Source organism: Vespula vulgaris, chromosome 14, assembly GCF_905475345.1.
Source record: "Vespula vulgaris chromosome 14, iyVesVulg1.1, whole genome shotgun sequence".
NCBI classification, from domain to species: domain Eukaryota; kingdom Metazoa; phylum Arthropoda; class Insecta; order Hymenoptera; family Vespidae; genus Vespula; species Vespula vulgaris.
Window position 1 is genome coordinate 2,768,007 of NC_066599.1, and position 19,391 is coordinate 2,787,397.

General features: G+C 39.9%; 1 protein-coding gene across 1 annotated transcript in view; it reads right to left on the minus strand.

Moving 5' to 3' along the window:
* The window catches only part of LOC127068911 (B-cell lymphoma/leukemia 11A), a 36,455-nt gene extending 31,943 nt beyond the window's left edge, over nt 1-4,512 (minus strand). Inside the window, exon 1 of the mRNA XM_051005304.1 lies at nt 4,334-4,512. Coding sequence (XP_050861261.1) covers nt 4,334-4,370 — 37 coding nt within the window. The 5' untranslated portion in view covers nt 4,371-4,512. The remainder of the gene's footprint in view (nt 1-4,333) is intronic.
* Nucleotides 4,513-19,391: the final 14,879 nt, after the last annotated feature.

Sequence of the window (19,391 nt, forward strand, 5' to 3'; positions counted from 1 at the left end):
TCTAATCGTTCGCGGTTATTATATTAAAAACGACGAGGTATATTAATTATGAATAATTTATGAATGACGTATAAGAAAAGGGTTTGAATAGGGGCTCGAAGTAAGTTTATAGCCCTTTTCCTTACGATGAAAGCTGGCGCCATCTCCTGGATAAGGTGACAAGCAACGGATGCGTCGATTTAAATTTAAAAAACGAAAAAACTAAAGAGAAGAAACGAAACGAAGGAGCAACGATTAAATCATTCTTAAACCTTTCCTCTTTTATCACTTTCTTCGTTTTTTTTTTTGTTCTCTTTGCTCGAAAGAATTGGAAATATTTCTTGAAAAATTTTTTACGCGGAGAATACGAAAGAAAATCTTGAAAAACCTTAACGTTAAAAAGTCGTAATTATTCGATAGAAACGATCTTTCTATCGTTAGTCGTGCTTTTCGTCGTTAGGTTGATAATAAAAAAAAAGAAAAAAAAAGAAAAGAAAAAGAAACGAAAACAAGAGAGAAGTTTGATTCGGTGGCTTGTGACTCTTGATCGCGTCGACACGACTCGTTTTACCTGGTCGCGTGCTGGACCCTTGGAGAAGGGAGATAGACACTCCTCACTCTCTCCATGAAAAGAGAAAGAGAAAGAGAAGAAGGAGAGAGAGAGAGAGAGAGAGAGAGAGAGAGGAAAGAGAAGAGATAAAGGAAGATGGAGAGAAAAAGGGTTTGCCACGCGCCCAGCGCCCTAAAGGTTAATCTAAGGAATCAAATCAAAGTACTTTTTTGTCGGGTCTCTTCTCTCACAGTAAAGGAAGACCAATAAAGAAAGACAGAGATATAGAGATAGAAGGAAGCGATGGAACGTAGAGAAAAGAAGGATAGAATATACGTAAGATAGTTAGAGAGAAAGAGAGAGAAAAAGAGAGACGAACAGAGAGAGAGAGAGAGAGAGAGAGAGAGAGAGGGAGAGAGAAAGAGAGATATACAGACAAGGTGAAGAAGGGCTTCCGACGGGTCGCATCAAAGACAATATTTAACAGACACGCAGATAGAAAACGCGCATATGCCGCGCACGTGCCGACAGGGGCAAGTAAAACGTACTTTGTTTGCTAAATAACATCCTCGTGAGTACCTCCAGTCGATCATGGTGCTATGTAACTCCTAGAAAAGCTTTGGAGAATACCGCGACGAGCTTCAGAGTTATATTATATCTAATATGTATGTATATATGCGTGTTGTATGTATGTATGTATGTATGTATGTATATGTGATATGCGGGTATAATTGCGAACGATAAATGAGTCATGTGTTTTCGAATAAACGAGATAAGAGTCTATATCTCTGTCTCTCTCTCTTTTTTATTACTCGAGGTTATGAAAGTTATAACAGAAAAAATCGAAAGAAATTTCGTCGATCGTTTAACAATTTTTCTACTTATTATCATATAAATGTTTATATTATGTGTCGTGTTTGTATGTGTATGTGTATGTATATAGATGAGTGTATGTATTTGTCTATAGGTAAACGTGATTGTAAGGTACATAAAGGTCGTTGTTTTCCTTTCCAGGAAGAGACCTTCTCGCGTTAGTAAACATAGTATTTAAAGTTTCGACATTGATAGGCGAACGCTAGAATCGTACAGACGTGTCCGACGCGTTTATCCATCGGACACGACGAGTAACGAACGAAGAAACTATTAAGACATACGTATATATATATATATATATATATATATATATATATATATATATATATATATAAAAAATAGAAATTTACGTAGTAGAAGAAATTCCTAATACATACTTACCTCGTCGATAAGAAAATAGAAGTATCCTAGTTTTGTCGATTTCTCCTCTATTATATCATCGTCCTAAGATCGTCCTAGAGATCTTCGAAATATTTCAACGATATCATTCAAACAGATCGACAAACTTGGATGTCACGAGATTATAATACAATATACACTCATCCTGTTACATATATACCTATACATACATACATATGTACATATATATACATATATACAAATAGATATAGATATATCAGTCATTAACTACGCAATTATATTAATTAGATAACAACAAAACTGAGTACATCGAGCACCGCAAAAATGAAGAAAGATATTTTCTTTTCTTTCTTTTTTCAATCTCTCTCTCTCTCTCTCTCTCTCTCTCCCTCTCTCTCTCTCTATTTCTTCCATTTTCAAAAATATTCTCAATCGAAACGCAGATTGAAATAGATTAGACGTAATTTCGTATGAGCAACCCGAACGAACAAGACGAAATCTCTAATTAACCCTTACTCGTAAGAAAGAAGTATGTATGGATGATGGCCGAGCGATTGGACAGGTGATTGAGTTTTAAGGGGATGCTGACTGATATTAGCAAGAGAAAGCAAACGTTACGAGAAAGATTCTGATATCTTTTCGCGGCGGCGTCATCGCGCGAACTAAAGAATATCGCAGTTGTAATTAAGAAAACGGAGCCGGCGCCGGCGACGACGCCGCCGTAGTCGTAGCCGTCGCGAGAGAAACCGAGGGGTTATAGGAGCGAGGGGGAGGTGGAAACGAGGGTCGGTTTAGCCCCGTGGAGAAGGAGGAAGAGGATATCGGGCGTAGGAGGGAGGGGGTGCGAGGAACGGGGATGGGGGCGGAGGCGGCCGAGGAAGGTCGGGGGTGGGGTGGTGGTGGTTGGTTGCTTCCTCCTACGCGAAACGGCGGGGGTGGAAAAGTCTGTGAAAAACGCGCGCATGACAATACCAACCCCCTCCCTCCACCCCACCAAAAGCCGGCTCCTTCCTTCGTCCCTTTCTTTCTTTCGTTTTTCTTTCTTTCTTTCTTTCTTTCTTTCTTTCTTTTTCTTTCTTTCTCTTTCTTTAACCCCTACAACCCTACTCCTCTCCGTACTCGCTACCACCACCATCCTCCTCCCCCTCCTCCACCCTCCACCTACTCTTCTCCTCATCCTATTTCTTCTCCTTCTTCTTTCTGGAACGAAGGTCGGCATCGAGGCTGCCGGCTGACTAATTAAAAATTCAACCGAAGAGTTAACCGAAGACGTTGCCCTTACATCTCTCTTTCTTTCTCTCTCTTTCTCTCTATCTTTTGCTCCTTTTTTTACTGTTTTCTCTCTCTCTCTCTCTCTCTTTCTGTTTTTCCTTCTTTTTACAATCTCTCGAGATTCTTTCCCGAGCTTCGACTTACTCCGTTTTCCCTCTTTGATTTCCAAGCTCGCGCCACGCGACCACGGATCACCTTCATTGTTTTCCTTTCTCCTTTCTTTTTTTTTTTGCTTTATATTTTTTCTTCCTCCTCTTCCTTTTCTTTTTATATTCTTCTTTTTTTTGTTCATCTTTTCTCTCTCTCTCTCTCTCTCTCTCTTTCTTATTTATTCTCTTCGTCTTTCTTTACTCTAGTTCGAAAAGGAGGATAGAACTAACGTCTGTTTAACACGCCACAAAACGAGAAGAGATACTTTTCTATTCTCCGTCGTCCTCTCTTTGAGATCTTTATTTCTTTTCTTTATTATTTTCCCTTGTGTTCCGTTTTGTTTTATTTCATTTATTCCCTTTTTTTTATTCATTTATTATTATCATCATTATTATTGTTATTCCTATTATTATTAGTATTATTATTACTATTACTATTACTACTATTATTATTATTATTATTATTATTATTAGTATTAGTATTAATTTTAAGATTCGAATTAATAAAAATCGGGATACTCGAAACATCGTTGTGACTTTTTAGTCGATTTTAATCTCGACTCGAAAGAATATACCTCTATTCGTTGGATTAATCTAGTTACGTCGTGTCTAACTTTTTATTCGAGAATTCTCTTGGTTACGGGAGGCAGAAAAGGCGGGTAAAATGGAGAAAGCACGTGGACCGCCTTGACATGGAACTTGTGAAATTCGGAATTGTTGATCGCCATTTTTTTCCTTTCGTTTTTCAAACGAAATCGTTCCAACGTAAAAGAGATCGTACCTACTTAAACGTATTCTCGCAAAAATAATTCGAATATCCTACTTAAGAGAATTTTTATCCTTCACTGTTTACGTTTTTTATTTCTTTTTTCTTTGCACGTAAGAAAGAAAGAATAAGAGAGAGAAAGAAAGAAAGAAAGCAAGAAACAAGGAGAGAGAGAGAGAGAGAGAGAGAGACAGAGATAAGAAGGACATAAACAAAGATAAAAAGTAATCACAAGGAAAGAATCGCGAAGTAGCGACGGTAGAAGAAGAAAAGTAACAAACGGCGGAGAATTCGTAAAAGTAATTTCGTAAGAATAATATAAGGAAAGAAAAGAAAAGAAAAAGAATTGAAAAAAGAGAGAAAGAAGATAGGAGGGGGACTCACCTTGCGCGATCCTGACCGCGGGCATTTTGATCCTCATGGTGCCGACGTCGTCGTTCCTCGTCCGGATCCGTGTTGCACTTCCAAGGTGGTTTCCTCAGTGAGGACCGAGGAGGGACGAACGACGGATTGGACGACGACGACGAGGAAGAGGATGTTGTCCTTCCTCCTCCTCCTCCTCCTCCTCCTCCTCCTCCTCCTCCTCCTCCTCCTCCTCCTCCTCCTCCTCTTCTTCTTCTTCTTCTTCTTCTCCTCTCTTTCTCTCCTCACTTTTCTCTTTCGACGAGGATGATAAAGGGGAGGGAGAGAGGAGGGAAAAAAAAAAGACGACGATAACGAATGAGCGTTGACGAAGAAGCGGAAGAAGAGGAATAAGAAGAATAATAAGAATAAGAATAAGATGAAAAAGGAGAAGAGAAGGGAGGGTAAGGGGGAAAAAAAAAAGTCCTCGTAGAGACACTTCACGTTTCAACGTCCTCCGTTTGTCTACTTGTTGTTATTGTTGTTATCGGTAACGTTTAACCCTCACCTCCTCTTCCTTCCAATGGAAATCTCATGTCCATTTAGTATTCGTCCAGTTGTCCTTGTCGTTGTTTGCGATCGTCGTCGTCGTTTATTCTTCTGTTTCCTTTATTATCAGTGGATTGTCCGAAAGTCTCTCTCTCTCTCTCTCTCTCCTCCTCCTCCTCCCCCACCTCCTCTTCCTCCAGCTTCACCACCTCTTCCACACGTACAACAACGAAAACAATAACACTAGTTTTGTCCGGCAAACAATTTCTACTTCTTCGTTCGTCCAGTAACGAAATCTATTCTCTCCTTCTCTTTCCGTATATATATGTGTGTGTTTATGTATATACGTGTGTGTTTGTTTATGTGTTCGTTGTCGAACAATTTTGTCCGCTAACAATGTCGTTCCGATTGTCGACGTCAACAATGTTGCCTCGCCGCCGCAGCCGTCGCCGTCGCCGTCGTCGCTGCCGCGGCTGTCCTCGTCGTCTTCGTCGTCGTCCTCGCCGTCGTCGTCGTCGTCGTTGTCGTTGTCTTCGTCGTTTTTGTCCTCGTCGTCGTCGTCGTCGTCGCCGTCGCCGTCTTCTTCTTCTCCTTCGTATTCTTCGTCGTCGTTGTCAACTAGTAATATACTCGTAACGGCTCGTGTCCCTCATGTTCCTCGATCGCGTTTTCCGCAGTCTCTCGCTCGCGAGAAAATACGACACACCACCACATCAGTGACACGGGAGTGTGAGAAAGATGGATAGATAGATAGATAGATAGATAGATAGATAAAGAAAGAGAAAGATAGATGAATAGAAATAGATAGATAGATAAATAGATAGGTAGATGGATAAATAGAAAGAGAGAGAGAGAGAGAGAACGAGTCTCTCTCTCTCTTAGCTCGCTTCTTCGCACACAACGAGAATAATACTTGTACGATATTTTCGTGATAAATCGAAACAGATAGATAAACAGACAGACAGACGAACAGACAGATAGATAGATAGATAGATAGATAGACAGACAGACAGACGGACAGACAGATAGACAGACAGACAGAGAGAGAGAGGGAGAGAGAGAGAGAGAAACGGTCTCACACAACGAACGTGACCGGAGTGAGGAGAAGGAAGACGACTGACCGAAAACGATCCGCAGGTGTCGAGACGCGTCGAGGTGTCGGCGGCACCTCTTCCGCCGCACTCGCGAGCGCGGTAACACCACTTACTAACTACTACTACTATATTACTACTTCTACTACTTCTTCTACTACTACACAACAGCTGCTGTTACTATTGCTGCTACTCTCTCTCTCTCTTTCTCTCTCTCTCTCTCTCTCTCTCTTTCTTTCTTTCTCTCTTTCTCTTTCTCTTTTTCTCTCTCCGCCACTATTTTTCTTCTCTTCTTTTTCTTCTTCCTCTTCTTCTTCCTTTTTTTCTTTTTCTTCTTCCTCCTCCTCCTTCTCTTCCTTCGTCTTTACGTCTCCTCCTTTCTCTATCGTACGAAACTTTTCTTTTATTTCCGTAGTAACAAACGTCAAATACGTTCACACCGAAACTTTCACTAGTTTCCTGGATTAACAACAAAATCCGTCCTGTTTATTCTTTTGTAACCTCCACCACTTCTTCTTCTTCTTCTTCTTCTTCTTCTTCTTTTTCTTCCTTCTCCTCTTCTTCTTTTTCTTCTTTCTTCTCGTCGTTGAAACTCCTTGAAAAATTGCAATCCCTTACTCGTGATTATTTTTGTTTTCCTCCTTTTTTAACGTCGTTTTAAAAAATGTCGACGAAAGGTAAGGAAAAAAGCGGAACGAGATTAATTTGTTTTACACGTTTATTGCGACGATCGCGATCTGACGACGGGCACGAGGTTGGATACTGGTGGTTGGCTGATGCCGGCGGCGTGGACCAGAGCGACGATGGTCCAGCATGGGTCGTATCTCTGAGTGGACTGTGCCGGACGGTGCGCCGTCGTCGTCGTGCCGTACGGGACCTGGTGTGTCTCGGGCACTGCGCTCGCTTCGGACGCGCTCGGTTCGGCTCGGCGCCGTGCCGAGCCGCCGGACACCCCACGCGCTCACTCTCGGGGTAGTTTTCACCCCTCGTGGTGGGGGTAACTATAACTCCCCTCTCTCTCTCTCTCTCTTTTTAACTCTCTATCCCCTCTCTCTCTTTCTCCTTCTCTCTCTCTCTTTCTCTCACTATACCATCTCTTTCTACTCCCCACTTTTAGATACTATCTCCCTCTTCCTTTCTCTCTCTCTCTCTCTCTCTCTCTCTCTCTTTTTCTCTCTCACTCACTCACTCCCACTCATGCTAACATTACACGCTTCGTACACATGCGCGAACGTTTACGTTCTCCTCTGTATGTGTGCCTCTATGCGTTTGTATTAGTCGTACACTCGATCTGTCTGTCTGTCTCTATCTCTCTATCTCTCTCTCTCACTCCAGATGCGTGCAAGAGATGGACACTTTCAAAAAATGTTCTTTTCAACGTCTTCAAAGTCAAATTTTGTTTTTAATCTTGTTTTTCGTGTACATATATTATACATACACACACATATATATATATATGTATGTATGTACACACAGGTATACAAGACTCGCTTACGTATCTCCGTGTATATAGATTATTTTTGATGTTGTTAGAAATCATGAACCCAATGGACGATTATATAATTCGAGCAACGTGCAGCATCCGTCTTTCGCTGGTAGATTTATGGACCGATCGTGCGATTAACTATGCACGCTCTCGTCGTAGTCGTCGTCGTTGACGTCGTCGTCCTCCTCGTCGTCGTCGTCGTCGTCGTCGTCGTCGTCGTCGTCATCGTCATCGTTTTCCTCCTCCTCGTCGTCGTCGTCGTCGTCGTCGTTGTAGTAGTCGTCGTCTCTCCTTAAACTTCCCGTAAACACGTACCGTCGGAATCGTAGAGAAAGTGGAGTAGAGGAGCAAACCCGAAGGAGGTACCTGCTCTCTCACATTAATTATTCCTAGTTGGGTAAAACAGCGAGCGAGTGAGCACGACGAGTTAACGATCGATAACGACGTTCCGCGATCATCGAGATCCATTTCTTCTTTAAGTTTCCCGCGATCTTTTTCCTTTTCTTTTTCCATTTCGTTTCTTTTCTTCTTGTTTTTTCTTTTTCCAATATTTTTTCTTTTTGTTTTTGTTAAACGTATCCAAACGAACTAGTGATCATCGTACGAAACGACTTTCATGTATTTTTCCCATCCGAAAGATATACGTTTCATTCTTCTTTTTTTTCGAAAAAGAAAGAGAGACTGGAAAATATTTCAGTTTTCTTTCTTTTTTCTCTTCTTCTTCTTCTTCTTCTTCTTCTTCTTCTTCTTTTTCTTCTCATGGTAAGAGAATCTCGTTTGGAAGTGTCCATCGACAAAATTGACCGTGCGTGAGCTTCCAAGTGACTTTTCAAAACTCTCAGAAATTATCTCCATCTCTCTCTCTCTCTCTCTCTCTCTTTCCTTCTTTCTCTCTTTCTATTTTAAGGGGGCCTGGATAGCATTTCCTAGACCCTTCGTAGTATCTACTTGGAGCAATCTAGGAAAGGACAACGACGTTGGGCATTTTAAAAAGATCTAGTACGTGCCTTTGTTTCGGTGGATAGGATTAACGCGGGAATCGAAAAGTCCACTTCGGTTCTCTCTCTCTCTCTCTTTCTTTCACATCATTCTAGTCGTCTCAATGGAAGAATCGTTGTAACTGGCATTCATCGATATAAATACATATACATATATGTATAAGTGCACGTGATGTGTATATACATATATAAATACACATATACACACACACATATATATAGGTATATCTATATTGTTCGTCGATCGGGCAGCATTGAAAATGCGGCAAACGTTCGATCCTTCGATAGTCGATAGAAAGGACCTAGGAGCCACGGTCTTTTCAAAAGGGCAATGGAAGCGCGGCACGCGACTTCTAGCGCGAATTTAAACTCGGCAAAGTGTTTCGCGGTCGAAGGTTAATCCGTATTCTTTACGGTCGACGCTCGCGTAAACTTTAGTTTCTTTGAGACCATTCGTTTCTCTCTTTCATTTTCATCTACGATATACAGCGACGTACGTATGTACCTACCTACACGTGTTCGGGGGATAAAAGAAAAATGTGAATAAAATATTTTTAATACGAGATATGAAGAGAAAGAGAAACAAATATATAAATATCTATACATCTATATTTTACGCAATGACGTATTTGTATTCGAAAAAAAAAAAACAGAAAATAAAAAGATACATATATTTTTGATATTTAAATATCACGAACGAATGTATATATATATATATTATTATTATTATTGTCAATATAAAATTGTTGGAAATTTGTTTAAAAAAAGGCATCGTATTATAAAATAAAATATATTATAAAAAGTAAGAAACGTTCATTCGCGATCTACTTTTGCTAACTGGTAGATTTTCAAGGAGCGTCTCGTTGATCTTATCGTTAACTTGGAATGCATAAGTTATCAAGGTGTTTATTAGGAGCAAGCACGCTTCCAAGAGAGGATAGTCCAGGTATAGAGGAGAAAGAGAAGGAGAAGGAGAAATTCCAAGTGCATCGTAGAAGAGTCCGTATCCTTAGAAAACGCAACGATCCGTTGACCCGTGTGAAACTCCCACATTCATTATCCAGCGAGGCCACCGTTGTCTTTCGTTCGTTCGGCTCGCAAGTTCATACACATTTTTTCTACTTACCTCTTGCACCTTAATATGTAGTTTCTATCATTCTTTGTATCAAAGAAATTACTTTTATATATATATGTGTGTATTAACAATTAACTTTATCCGGGTTCATTCGATTAGGTCAATTTAAAAATAAATTAGAATTCTGTGAATAATATAAATACACACACACACACACACACACACACATATACATCTAATATATAAATTTAAAACAAAAAATAGGAACGTTGTCTTCCGATGAATACTCAGTGACATATCACCGGAAATGGTGTTAGTTCGTTCGGATTGATTCATTTCGGACACCCGTTAGAAGAAAGAGGAAGGTCCAAAGGGTGAAAAAACGCCGCGTGGACGCGCCTTGGTGACGATGCCCGATGCTCTCTCCCTATCTCTCTCTCTCTCTCTCTCTCTCTCTCTCTCTCTCTCTCTCGTCCCCTGCTCTAACAACGCATCCTGTTCGGGGTTTTAAAGATTATTTTTACTTCGGGACAAAAAAGATCTGTCTGGCGACTCGGCGACGTGCACATGTGCCTCCGCAGTACCAACGACGACGACGACGACGACGACGAAGAAGAAGAAGAAGAAGAAGTAGAAGAAGAAGAAGACGAAGAAGAAGACGATGATGATGATGCTGAAGAAAGAAGAAGAAGAGAAGAAGAAGGAAGAGGAAAAGAGAGGACAAATCGTTTTGGTGCACTTTCCTTGCCCTGAGTCCAGCTCTTCGTGGGAGTTTATCTCTCCCCTCTCTTACTCTCTCTCTCTCTCTCTCTCTCTCTCTCTCTCTCTCTCTCTCTCTCTCTTTCTTTCTTTCTCTACAACGTACATGTTGAACACAGAAAGAAAACTCTACAGAGATAGATAAAGAGAGAAAGAGAGAAACTTGAAGATAAAAGCAAACACGCGTAACCCGAAGAGTCTGTGCGTCAGAGTTGGTGGTATATATCGGTGACCAGAGATGGTCAAGAGGTCGCGAGTTCTACCGTACGTATATACCATCCAAACCTTTACCAAGAGAGTTCTCCTTGGAAACGTTACACGTTCTCCAGTGCCCGATATGTCACGGCTTGTCCCTTGAAATATTCGATCTCCTACGCGTTCGCGAGTTCAAGAAGAAGAAGAAGAAGGAGAAGGAGAAGTAGAAAAAGAAGAAAAAGAAGAAGAAGAAGAGAAAGAAGTAGAGAAAGGGAGATATAGAGAGAAAGAGAAAGAGAGAGAGAGAGAGAGAAAGAGAGAAAGGCGCGAATAGCTTTGTTGGCCTTTGCGAGTACTGGAGATTGAGATGGACAATGGACGTTGATTACAGTGCCTGCATGCTAGCGTATGCTAGACCGGTATAGAAAAGCTACATGTTTTTCTTTTTTGTTTTTCCCTTCTTTTTCTTTTTCTTTTTGTGCTTAATAATTTTCTTTTTTTCATGTCTTTTCTATTTTTTTTTATTTTCTTATTTTTCTAATCGGTAGACCACGAAAAAGTCGAGGTCATTTCTTCTTCTTCTTTCTTCTTTTCTTTCTTTCTTTCTATTTTTCTTTCTTTCGTTTTTCTTTTGTTAGTATATATATATACGTATCTATCTATATTTCGGAGAGAAATCTGTTAGATCTTACGATGGAAGGATGAACGTTGTTAAATTGACCGTTAGTCTTTCTCTTTCTCTCTCTCTCTCTCTCTCTCTCTCTCTCTCAATCATTCTCTTGTCCATTCACGGCTACGCCAATGTGGCATGTGTGTGCTCGAGAAGAGACAGATACCAAATATAACTAGAGACAGACCCCTTGCCAAGGGTGTTTAGAAGTTTTCGTCCATCCTTCTCTCTCGCAAGGGTTGCCTCCCCCTCTTCTTTCTTTACTCCTCCCTCTCCCCTTTCGCCTTCATCATTTTTTCTCTTTCTCTCTCTCTTTATTCTTCAAAAAGACGAAATGTTTTTTCAGAAAGTTGATTCGTTTCGATTTGTCTCTGTTGTATTTCTTTTTTTTTTTCAACAATTATTATAAAAATTTTGAGATATATATTATTAAAAAAAAAAATTTCACGCGTCTGATGAACTTTCAATTTAATTAAATTGCAAATTTAATTAATTAATAACACTGAAGAGAGTGATACAGAGAAAAAGAGAGAGAGAGAAATGAAAGAACGAATTCATTTTATGTATTTACTTTGTTTTCCTAATTACTACAACGCTGTTTTCTAATATACAAACATTTCATGTCATTTCATTTCATTTCATTTCATTTCATTTTATTCTTGAAACAGTACAAAGAGTAATCCGTTACTTTCTGCCATTATTTTCGTAATCGTTTTTAAAAAATTCGATTCGACGGTGTGCACAATATGTGACATACAAAACGCGCTAATCTTATCGCCGAATTTGAAATACTTCGTTTACTTCGTACATACAGATGGTCGAGCAAAAGAAAGAAGAGAGAGAGAGACAGAATGAAAAAAAGAAACGTAAAAAAAAGAAGAGACAGAGAAAAAAAGAGACAGAATGAAAAAAAGAAACGTAAAAAAAAAGAAGAGAGAGAGAGAGAGAGAGAGAGAGAGAGAGAGTGACGTATTTCCTACGAAAAAAAATTGTTCGTTCTCATCGAAACTGAGTTAAACGTAAACGAAAATTTCTTTTCTGTTTTTTTTTCCTTTTTTCTTTCTTTTTCTTTTTCTTTTTTCAAGTTTACTCGATCTACGAAAGCATTAATCTTAGTTAACATCTCTCTCTCTCTCTCTCTCTCTCTCTCTCTCTCTCTCTCTCTCTCTCTATCTTTTATCCAAGACTGTTCCGAGTATAGGATATCCGGCTAGAAGTGACCCACGATCGCCTTCTTCCCATGTCCATTTTTGCATAAAAAAATTCTCACCGTAGGACTTTCGCACGGCCTTCCGCGTGGCTAGACGAGAAATAAATACACGATGGAGCAACATATACTAGTCCGCGAGAAAAAAACGCAAGTAAGTAAGAGAGAAAGAAAGAGAGCCTTGGGAGAAAAAGAGACAGAGAGAGAAAGAGAGAGAAAGAGAGAAAGAGAGAAACAGTAGGGTGAGATCGGAAAGGAATAAAAAACCGAAGCTCACACCCAGGGGGTAAAATTCGGGATTGGGAGGAACGAGAGGGGGGAAGCAGGAGGGATGGATGAAGAGAGGGAGAGAGGGAGAGTTTCGAAGAGGAGATGTTAGGTGCATTCCAACGATGACGTCAACGTCGATCCAATAGTTCACGCTGGCTTGCAGTAGGACGAGGTGCGACGAGTGGGGTGGTGACGCGGTGGTTGTGGTGATGGTAGTGGTTCTTTTTCTTAGGGGTGCTCGGAGCTCGTTTTTTTCTTTTCATTTTTTTTTTTTACGAAGTACGCTACATGCATGTTGGCATACGTATTTGAAAATGGGTGACGGTGGTAATCGTGGGGAGGAAGGGAGGAACGGAGGAATGGGATGGAATGGGATAGGATGGGAGTAGGGAGGTAGAACAGCAAAGGAAAGAAGACAGGGAGAAGGTAGCGGAACTTTTCGACGGAAACACCTTGTGCGAAGGTTTGGAAAAAAATTTTTTTAGGGGTGATCGCAGTAGAAGTAGTAGTGAGTAGGGAGAAGAGGAAGCTTACGGTACCCCCGAAGTGGCACAGATTCTTTCTGACGGAAGGTGCAAAAAAACGGACGAAGAAATAGAGAGAGAAAGAGAGAGAGAAAGAGAGAGAGAAAGAGAGAGAGAGAGAGAGAGAGAGAATTGAAATACTGCTAGGTTGTTAAGGCAGTCTTCCCCTTGCTGTAACTATACTTAGCGTGTTATGCTAGGATCAAAAATCGAATTGGAAAAACTAAAACCGTACCGTCGTGTTCATGATTATTTTGGGGAAAAACATCATCGATCGACTTGGTGTTGGTACCTATATCTATATTTATACCTATACCTATACCCATACCTACTTATACCTACCTATCTACCGTGAGAAAGGATCCATAGTTGTTATATTACTCTCTTCTGATTTTGTGTGTTAGCAAAATCCTATTCCGTCTTCTCTGTATACAGCTAATCGAGAGAAAGAGCACTTCTAACGGTATCGACGCGTTTCTCTCGCAAAGTCTCCTCTAGCTCGGTTCTTAGCTTCCTGACGCGGTAGCTGGAGTTACGATAGAACGAAAGTGAAACGGATACGTGCTAACGGTTTCACGTCGAGAGCTTGGTGGATCTTAATGAATGGGCAGGGATAAGGGATAAGGATTTTAATGACCTTTGACCTCCCTCTCTCTCTATCTGTTTATCTATCTATCTATCTATCTCTTACTCTTTCTCATTATGTATTTCTCTGAAAGGAACAAAAAGAAGAGACATTTATTGATTCTTTAGCGGACACTTTACTAAAAAACTAAAGTATCTTTGCTATTTCAGATTGGTAAAAGAAACGAACAGTTTTCAAGGAGTAAGTAAGTAAGAAAGAAAGAAAGAAAAGAATATCGGTCTAAATGGGAGACGAGAGGATTAATCTCTCTCCAACGGAGGGGTCAATTCGTGCCATCCGCCTAAATAAAGAAGAAGAAGAAGAAGAAGAAGAAGAAGAAGGAAGAAAAGAAGGAGGAGGATCGGAAGGAAGGTCTAGATGGTGTCGTATCGTGAGTCGAATTTTATCTTCCAGCAGTCTCTATCTTTATCTCTCTTTCTCCTTCTCTCTTTCTCTCTATCTATCTATCTTTCTCTCTCCTCCTCTTTTCTTCCTCTTTAGAGAGTCTCTCAGTAGGCTCACTCGCGGGCGTGCGTAGATTTATTCCATCCTTTTACCGACACGAACGTGAGCCTCTGATGTTTCACCATACAGTAAGAAAGATATATATATATATACACATATACTTAGCAAGAAAGAGAGAAAGAGAGAGAGAGAGAGAGAGAGAGAGAGAGAAAGAGATAGTGTGTGTGTTCCTCGTTGAGAGATCTTAAACTGGGACTTAAGCCGTTACCCCTGCAAGGAGGAGGACCCTCGGACTCATCTTCATTCTCTCTCTTTCTCTCTCTCTCTCTCTCTCTCTTTTTCTTCTTGATTCTCTTCTCCCCCTTAAACACAACCCCACCCGTTCGTCACGAGATGCATCTTGGCCGCCCTTTTCCGTAGCGGCAGATGGCCGGCTAAGGGGTAAGAAAAAAATCCTGGGGCCTCGAGGAAAAGGGAGGAGGTACATAAAAAGCGATTGAAAAAATGAGGGGCCTACGGGGTGACGTTCAGTGGACCACGTGCGTTCCTTAAAATTTTGTCGTGAGAGAAGACTTCGTTTTCTTTCTCCTTCTTTATCTCTATCTCCTTTTCTCTCTCTCTCTCTCTCTCTTTCTCTTTTTCTTTAGATTTCTATATATTCACTTCCTTGTCTCTCTCTCTCTCTCTCTCTCTCTCTTGCTCTCTCTTTTTTCCGTCGATCGTCCTTCGATCGAATTTCGAGCATTCATGCTCGAAAATATCGAGAGATAGATTTTACCGATCTTCCTTTTCCCTCGCGACTCGATCGTTCTCGTGTTCTAAACTCGGTACAGCTCAGAGTACAGCTGCTACGATCGATTCTAATCATCCTGTTTAGATTATATCGTAAGGAGTGATAATAGTTAGTCAGATCGATTTTTCTTCGCACTTTCTTTTACTTTTTTTCTTTTTTCCTTTCTCTCTATTTTTTTCCTCTCTCTCTCTCTCTCTCTCTCTCTCTCTCTCTCTCTCTCTTTTGTTCTTTTTTTTCTTCTTTCTTTCTTCAAAGGATTTCGATGAGTATTCTTCATATGGGATAACCGAGATTGCTTTCTCAGGTAAGAAAATTGAAATTCGTAAAGGAGACGAGAAAAGAAAAGGGGGTAGGTGGAGAGGAAGAGGGTGGAAGGTGGAGAAGAGAGAGAGTTGGAGGGAGAGAGAGAGAGAGAGAGAGAGAGAGAGGAAGACAAAACACGGAAAAAGAAGGAGGACGATGGAAAACGGAAGAGCAACGCATTTTTTCCAACGCAGACCAGCTGACCGCCGAAACTACTGACTGCCGTGGGAAGAGAAGAGGTGATGCCTTTTTCATTCCCTTTTTTTCCTTTTTTTTTTTTTATTTTTTCTTCTTTTTTTCTTCTTCTTTTTCAAAGGTATTCGAGAAAATTGCTTTTAAATTAGCGAGGGAGCCATTGGGGGATGGAACGTCAAATCTCGACAGGTAGATCTTTTTCTCAAGCCGGTTAAAATCGAAAAGATCTAGGTAACTTCTAATAAGAGGAAAATATTAGAGGATTATTGACCTTAATTATTATGATTTTATTTTGCGCGTCTATGATGTTAAAAAACAAAAAAAGAAGAAAAAATATATATATATACAAAATAATAATTTAAAATAATTTGAATTACTGAATTCGTTGAAAAAAAAAAAGGAAAAGAAGAAAAAGATTGTCGATTAATAAATGTTTGTTAAAAAAAATTGAAGATAAAAATTTGTCTACTTCAAAACGAAATCGAAAGAAAAAATTAATTCAACTCTGCTCTCGTAAAAGATCCGAGAAAAAGCAGAGGGAACATTTCTTGACCGTCGCACGTGGCCAGTCAGAAATAAGTACAGTCTAAAGAAGAAAAAAAGAAGAAGAAGAAGAGGAAGAAGAAGTTGAAGTTGAAGTTGAAGTTGAAGTTGAAGTACAAGAAGAAGAAGAAGAAGATGACGATGACGATGACGATGACGATGATGACGACGACGATGATAATGATGATGATGATGATGATGATGATGATGACGATGATGATGATGATGATAATGACGAAGCCAACAACGACGACGATGACGACAACGACAACGACAACGACGACGACGGACAAAACAGTCGTTCTCTCCCATCCCTCTCATACTCCCCCGTTTCCCTCTGAACCCCTCCTCTCTTCTCATCACTGAGTTTCACGAGTTCTTCCGAAAGGGAGGCTATGCATTTTTCGGGAGTTTAAAAATAGGCGATCGCTGTACGACTAACTGGCCAGAGGTCAGTAACTCTTGGGCGCGAGAGGCACACGATGTAAAAATAGCTCGCAAAACGGAAAAAATAATTTCCTCCCTCTGCCCAAATCTCTCTGTTGGAAAAGAGAGAGAGAGAGAGAGAGAGAGAGAGAAAGAGTAAGCGAGGGAAATTCCACGTAGCCGACGACAACGAACACGAAGAGGATCTAATTTCTTCAATTTTATTCTTCGATATTTCTGAATTTTTCTTTTTGTTTTTTTTCTCTTTCTTATCGTTGTTGTTATCTTTTTTTTATATATTTATATAATAACTTCGATTTTTTATATCTGATTTTCTCATCTTTTTTCTATATCTCATAATAGATATTCTATACATCTATATATTCTTACATTCTATATATATATATATATATATGCTTATGAATATCGATTTATTTTAATATGTATATCAATTAAATTTATCTATGTATATTTACTATATCAATTTCCAATTTGTAATTAATTTTTTTTTTAATCTATCTCTCTCGATTATAAAAATCTACTACGTTGGACAAATATTTTCTGTCTCTCTCTCTCTCTCTCTCTCTCTCTCTCTCTCTCTCTCTCTCTCTCTCTCTCTCTCTCTCTCTCTCTGTATCTTTTTTTTTCGAAGATTTTGAGTTAGATTTTAGAAAAAGGACGTTGTCCGGTTTCCATTGAGAAAAGTCGTCGTCCTTTTCTTAGGTTACCTCAAAGATTTTGGGACCGATCGCGAGGTCCGAATTTGTCGAGTCAGTTCAGTAAGATTTTTCACGGTGTCGAATCGCCCCTTTGTAGGGGAGGGGAAGAAGAAGAGGAGAGGAAACTGGCGCAGCCCGGTTGTCATATTTACCTATGATGAACGATTTATCCAACGCTCCAAAAGGAGCGCGAAGTGAAGACACGACAAACGGAATTTCGTAGGATGACGAACGCGTTTTTCATTCAAACTCGAAAAAGCGCAAGAACTCGCAACCGAGTCTCGGTCCACATTACGGCAATACGAGTCGATCCCGAATGATTATGTTTCGTTGGCCGCATCGTTGGGTCCAATTTTCGATGGGGCCTGACCAAATCTTTTTCTATATCTTTCTCTTTCTCTCACATACACACACATACATATTCTCTTTTTTTTTGGCTCTTATAATAGACCGACAGCTGTGTTGCAAAATCTTTGACTTTTATTATCTCTGATAATACCTGCCAACGAGCCGGATATGAAAAAGAAAGAAGAGAGAAAAAAGAAAAAAGGCTATCAAAGCTGATGATTATATATATATATATATATAAGAAAAGAAATCTGAACGTTAAGAGAGAGAGAGAGAGAGAGAGAGAGAGAAAGGTTAAAGAATCTTTTGTCAAATTTTTAGTGAGATCTCGGGAGGGGGGAAGAAAAAAAAGAGAAAAAGAAAAAAAAGGAAAAGAAAAGTAAAGTAAGTCTCGAAAATCTTCGTAGACAATCGTCGTCGTCGTTGGATTGATCTCCTTTTTTTTTTTTAACTTTTATCCAGCTTCTTTCTTCTTCCTCCTACGCTCCGGGGTGTCCACAACATAAGAAAAAAGAAAGAAAATCGAAAGAAAAGAACGAAAAAGAAGAAGAAGAGTATGGTGAACGCGCACACATACGCACACACATTTATATATATATATATATATATATATATATATATATATATACACCGTTGGACCGAATCCGACAAATCGGCCGAGATAAATTTGGAGATTTCGTGAAGGAGCTAGTATTCTCCATCGTCGTCTTGTTCCCCGGAAGGGGGAAAAAAAGACGGGGTGCTGTTGCGAGAAGGTGGGGACGGCAAGATGGGAAGGGAAGAAGGAAGAGGGTGGGAGGGAGGGAGAGGGAGAGGTAGGTAAGGAGGTAGAGGGACGAAGAAGAAGAAACAGTAGTAGCAGCAGCAGCAGTAACAGCCATGAGGAGATTTTTCGGTAGCTCGAAAGCCACGAACCGAAAAGTTCCGAGCGCTTTAATCGTTTTACGAAAAAAAAAAAGAAAGAAAGAGAGACGGAGAGAAAGAGAGAGAAGATTGATACGTAGTAGAAAAAAAAAAGGAAAAGAAAAGAAAAGTTCTCGTAGAGTTGCGTCTTAAAACGTGAACGCAATGCATCGAACATCGTGTGAATCGGTTAGGTATATATGTATATGTGTGTGTGTACACACACACATGCGTATACATATGTATATAGATATAGGTATATAAAGGGATATATCGGCCTAAGGAAAGTACGTGGACCTTGCGAAATTTTCGTTTACACAGCCGTGGCATAAGCGTGCGTTCTTCTCCGGTTTTAGCCCGTATATCAAAAGTTTAATTGAATTTTCGACCGTGGTCCTGTTACGAGAGAGAGATTAGGATCGTTTTCCTTTCCTTCCTTCTCATCTTCCGTAACACAATTATTATCTTTCTTCGGTTCTTGGGAACAGATTGTACGAGTACAAACGATCTCTTTTTCTCTTTCTCTTTTCTCTTTATCTATCATATAGTTTATATACATTATTATTCTAGCTGTCGAAAGGAAAAAGGTGTTCCCTTCCATTTATTTCGTTTTAAGATTACATTTATTTATATATATAAAACGTATGTAAATGCATACGTATGTACACCTATCTACAATCGTACATAGATATATATATATATATGCATGTATGTATTATATTCTACACTAGAAAGACTAACGTTTTAAATCTGCGAATTGGTTGGCATCGATCGATACAATAAACGTCGATAGTTACGACCTTCTTTCTATCGTCCAAGATACTCGAACGGGAATTTGCATAATTGCATGGTATATAAGGTACCCTTCGGTAATGAGGGTCAGATCGAATTTATCTCATTGGCCCTCACCTGTCCCCAGTACGATATGCGGGTCTCGTTGAGGCAACTGACCACCT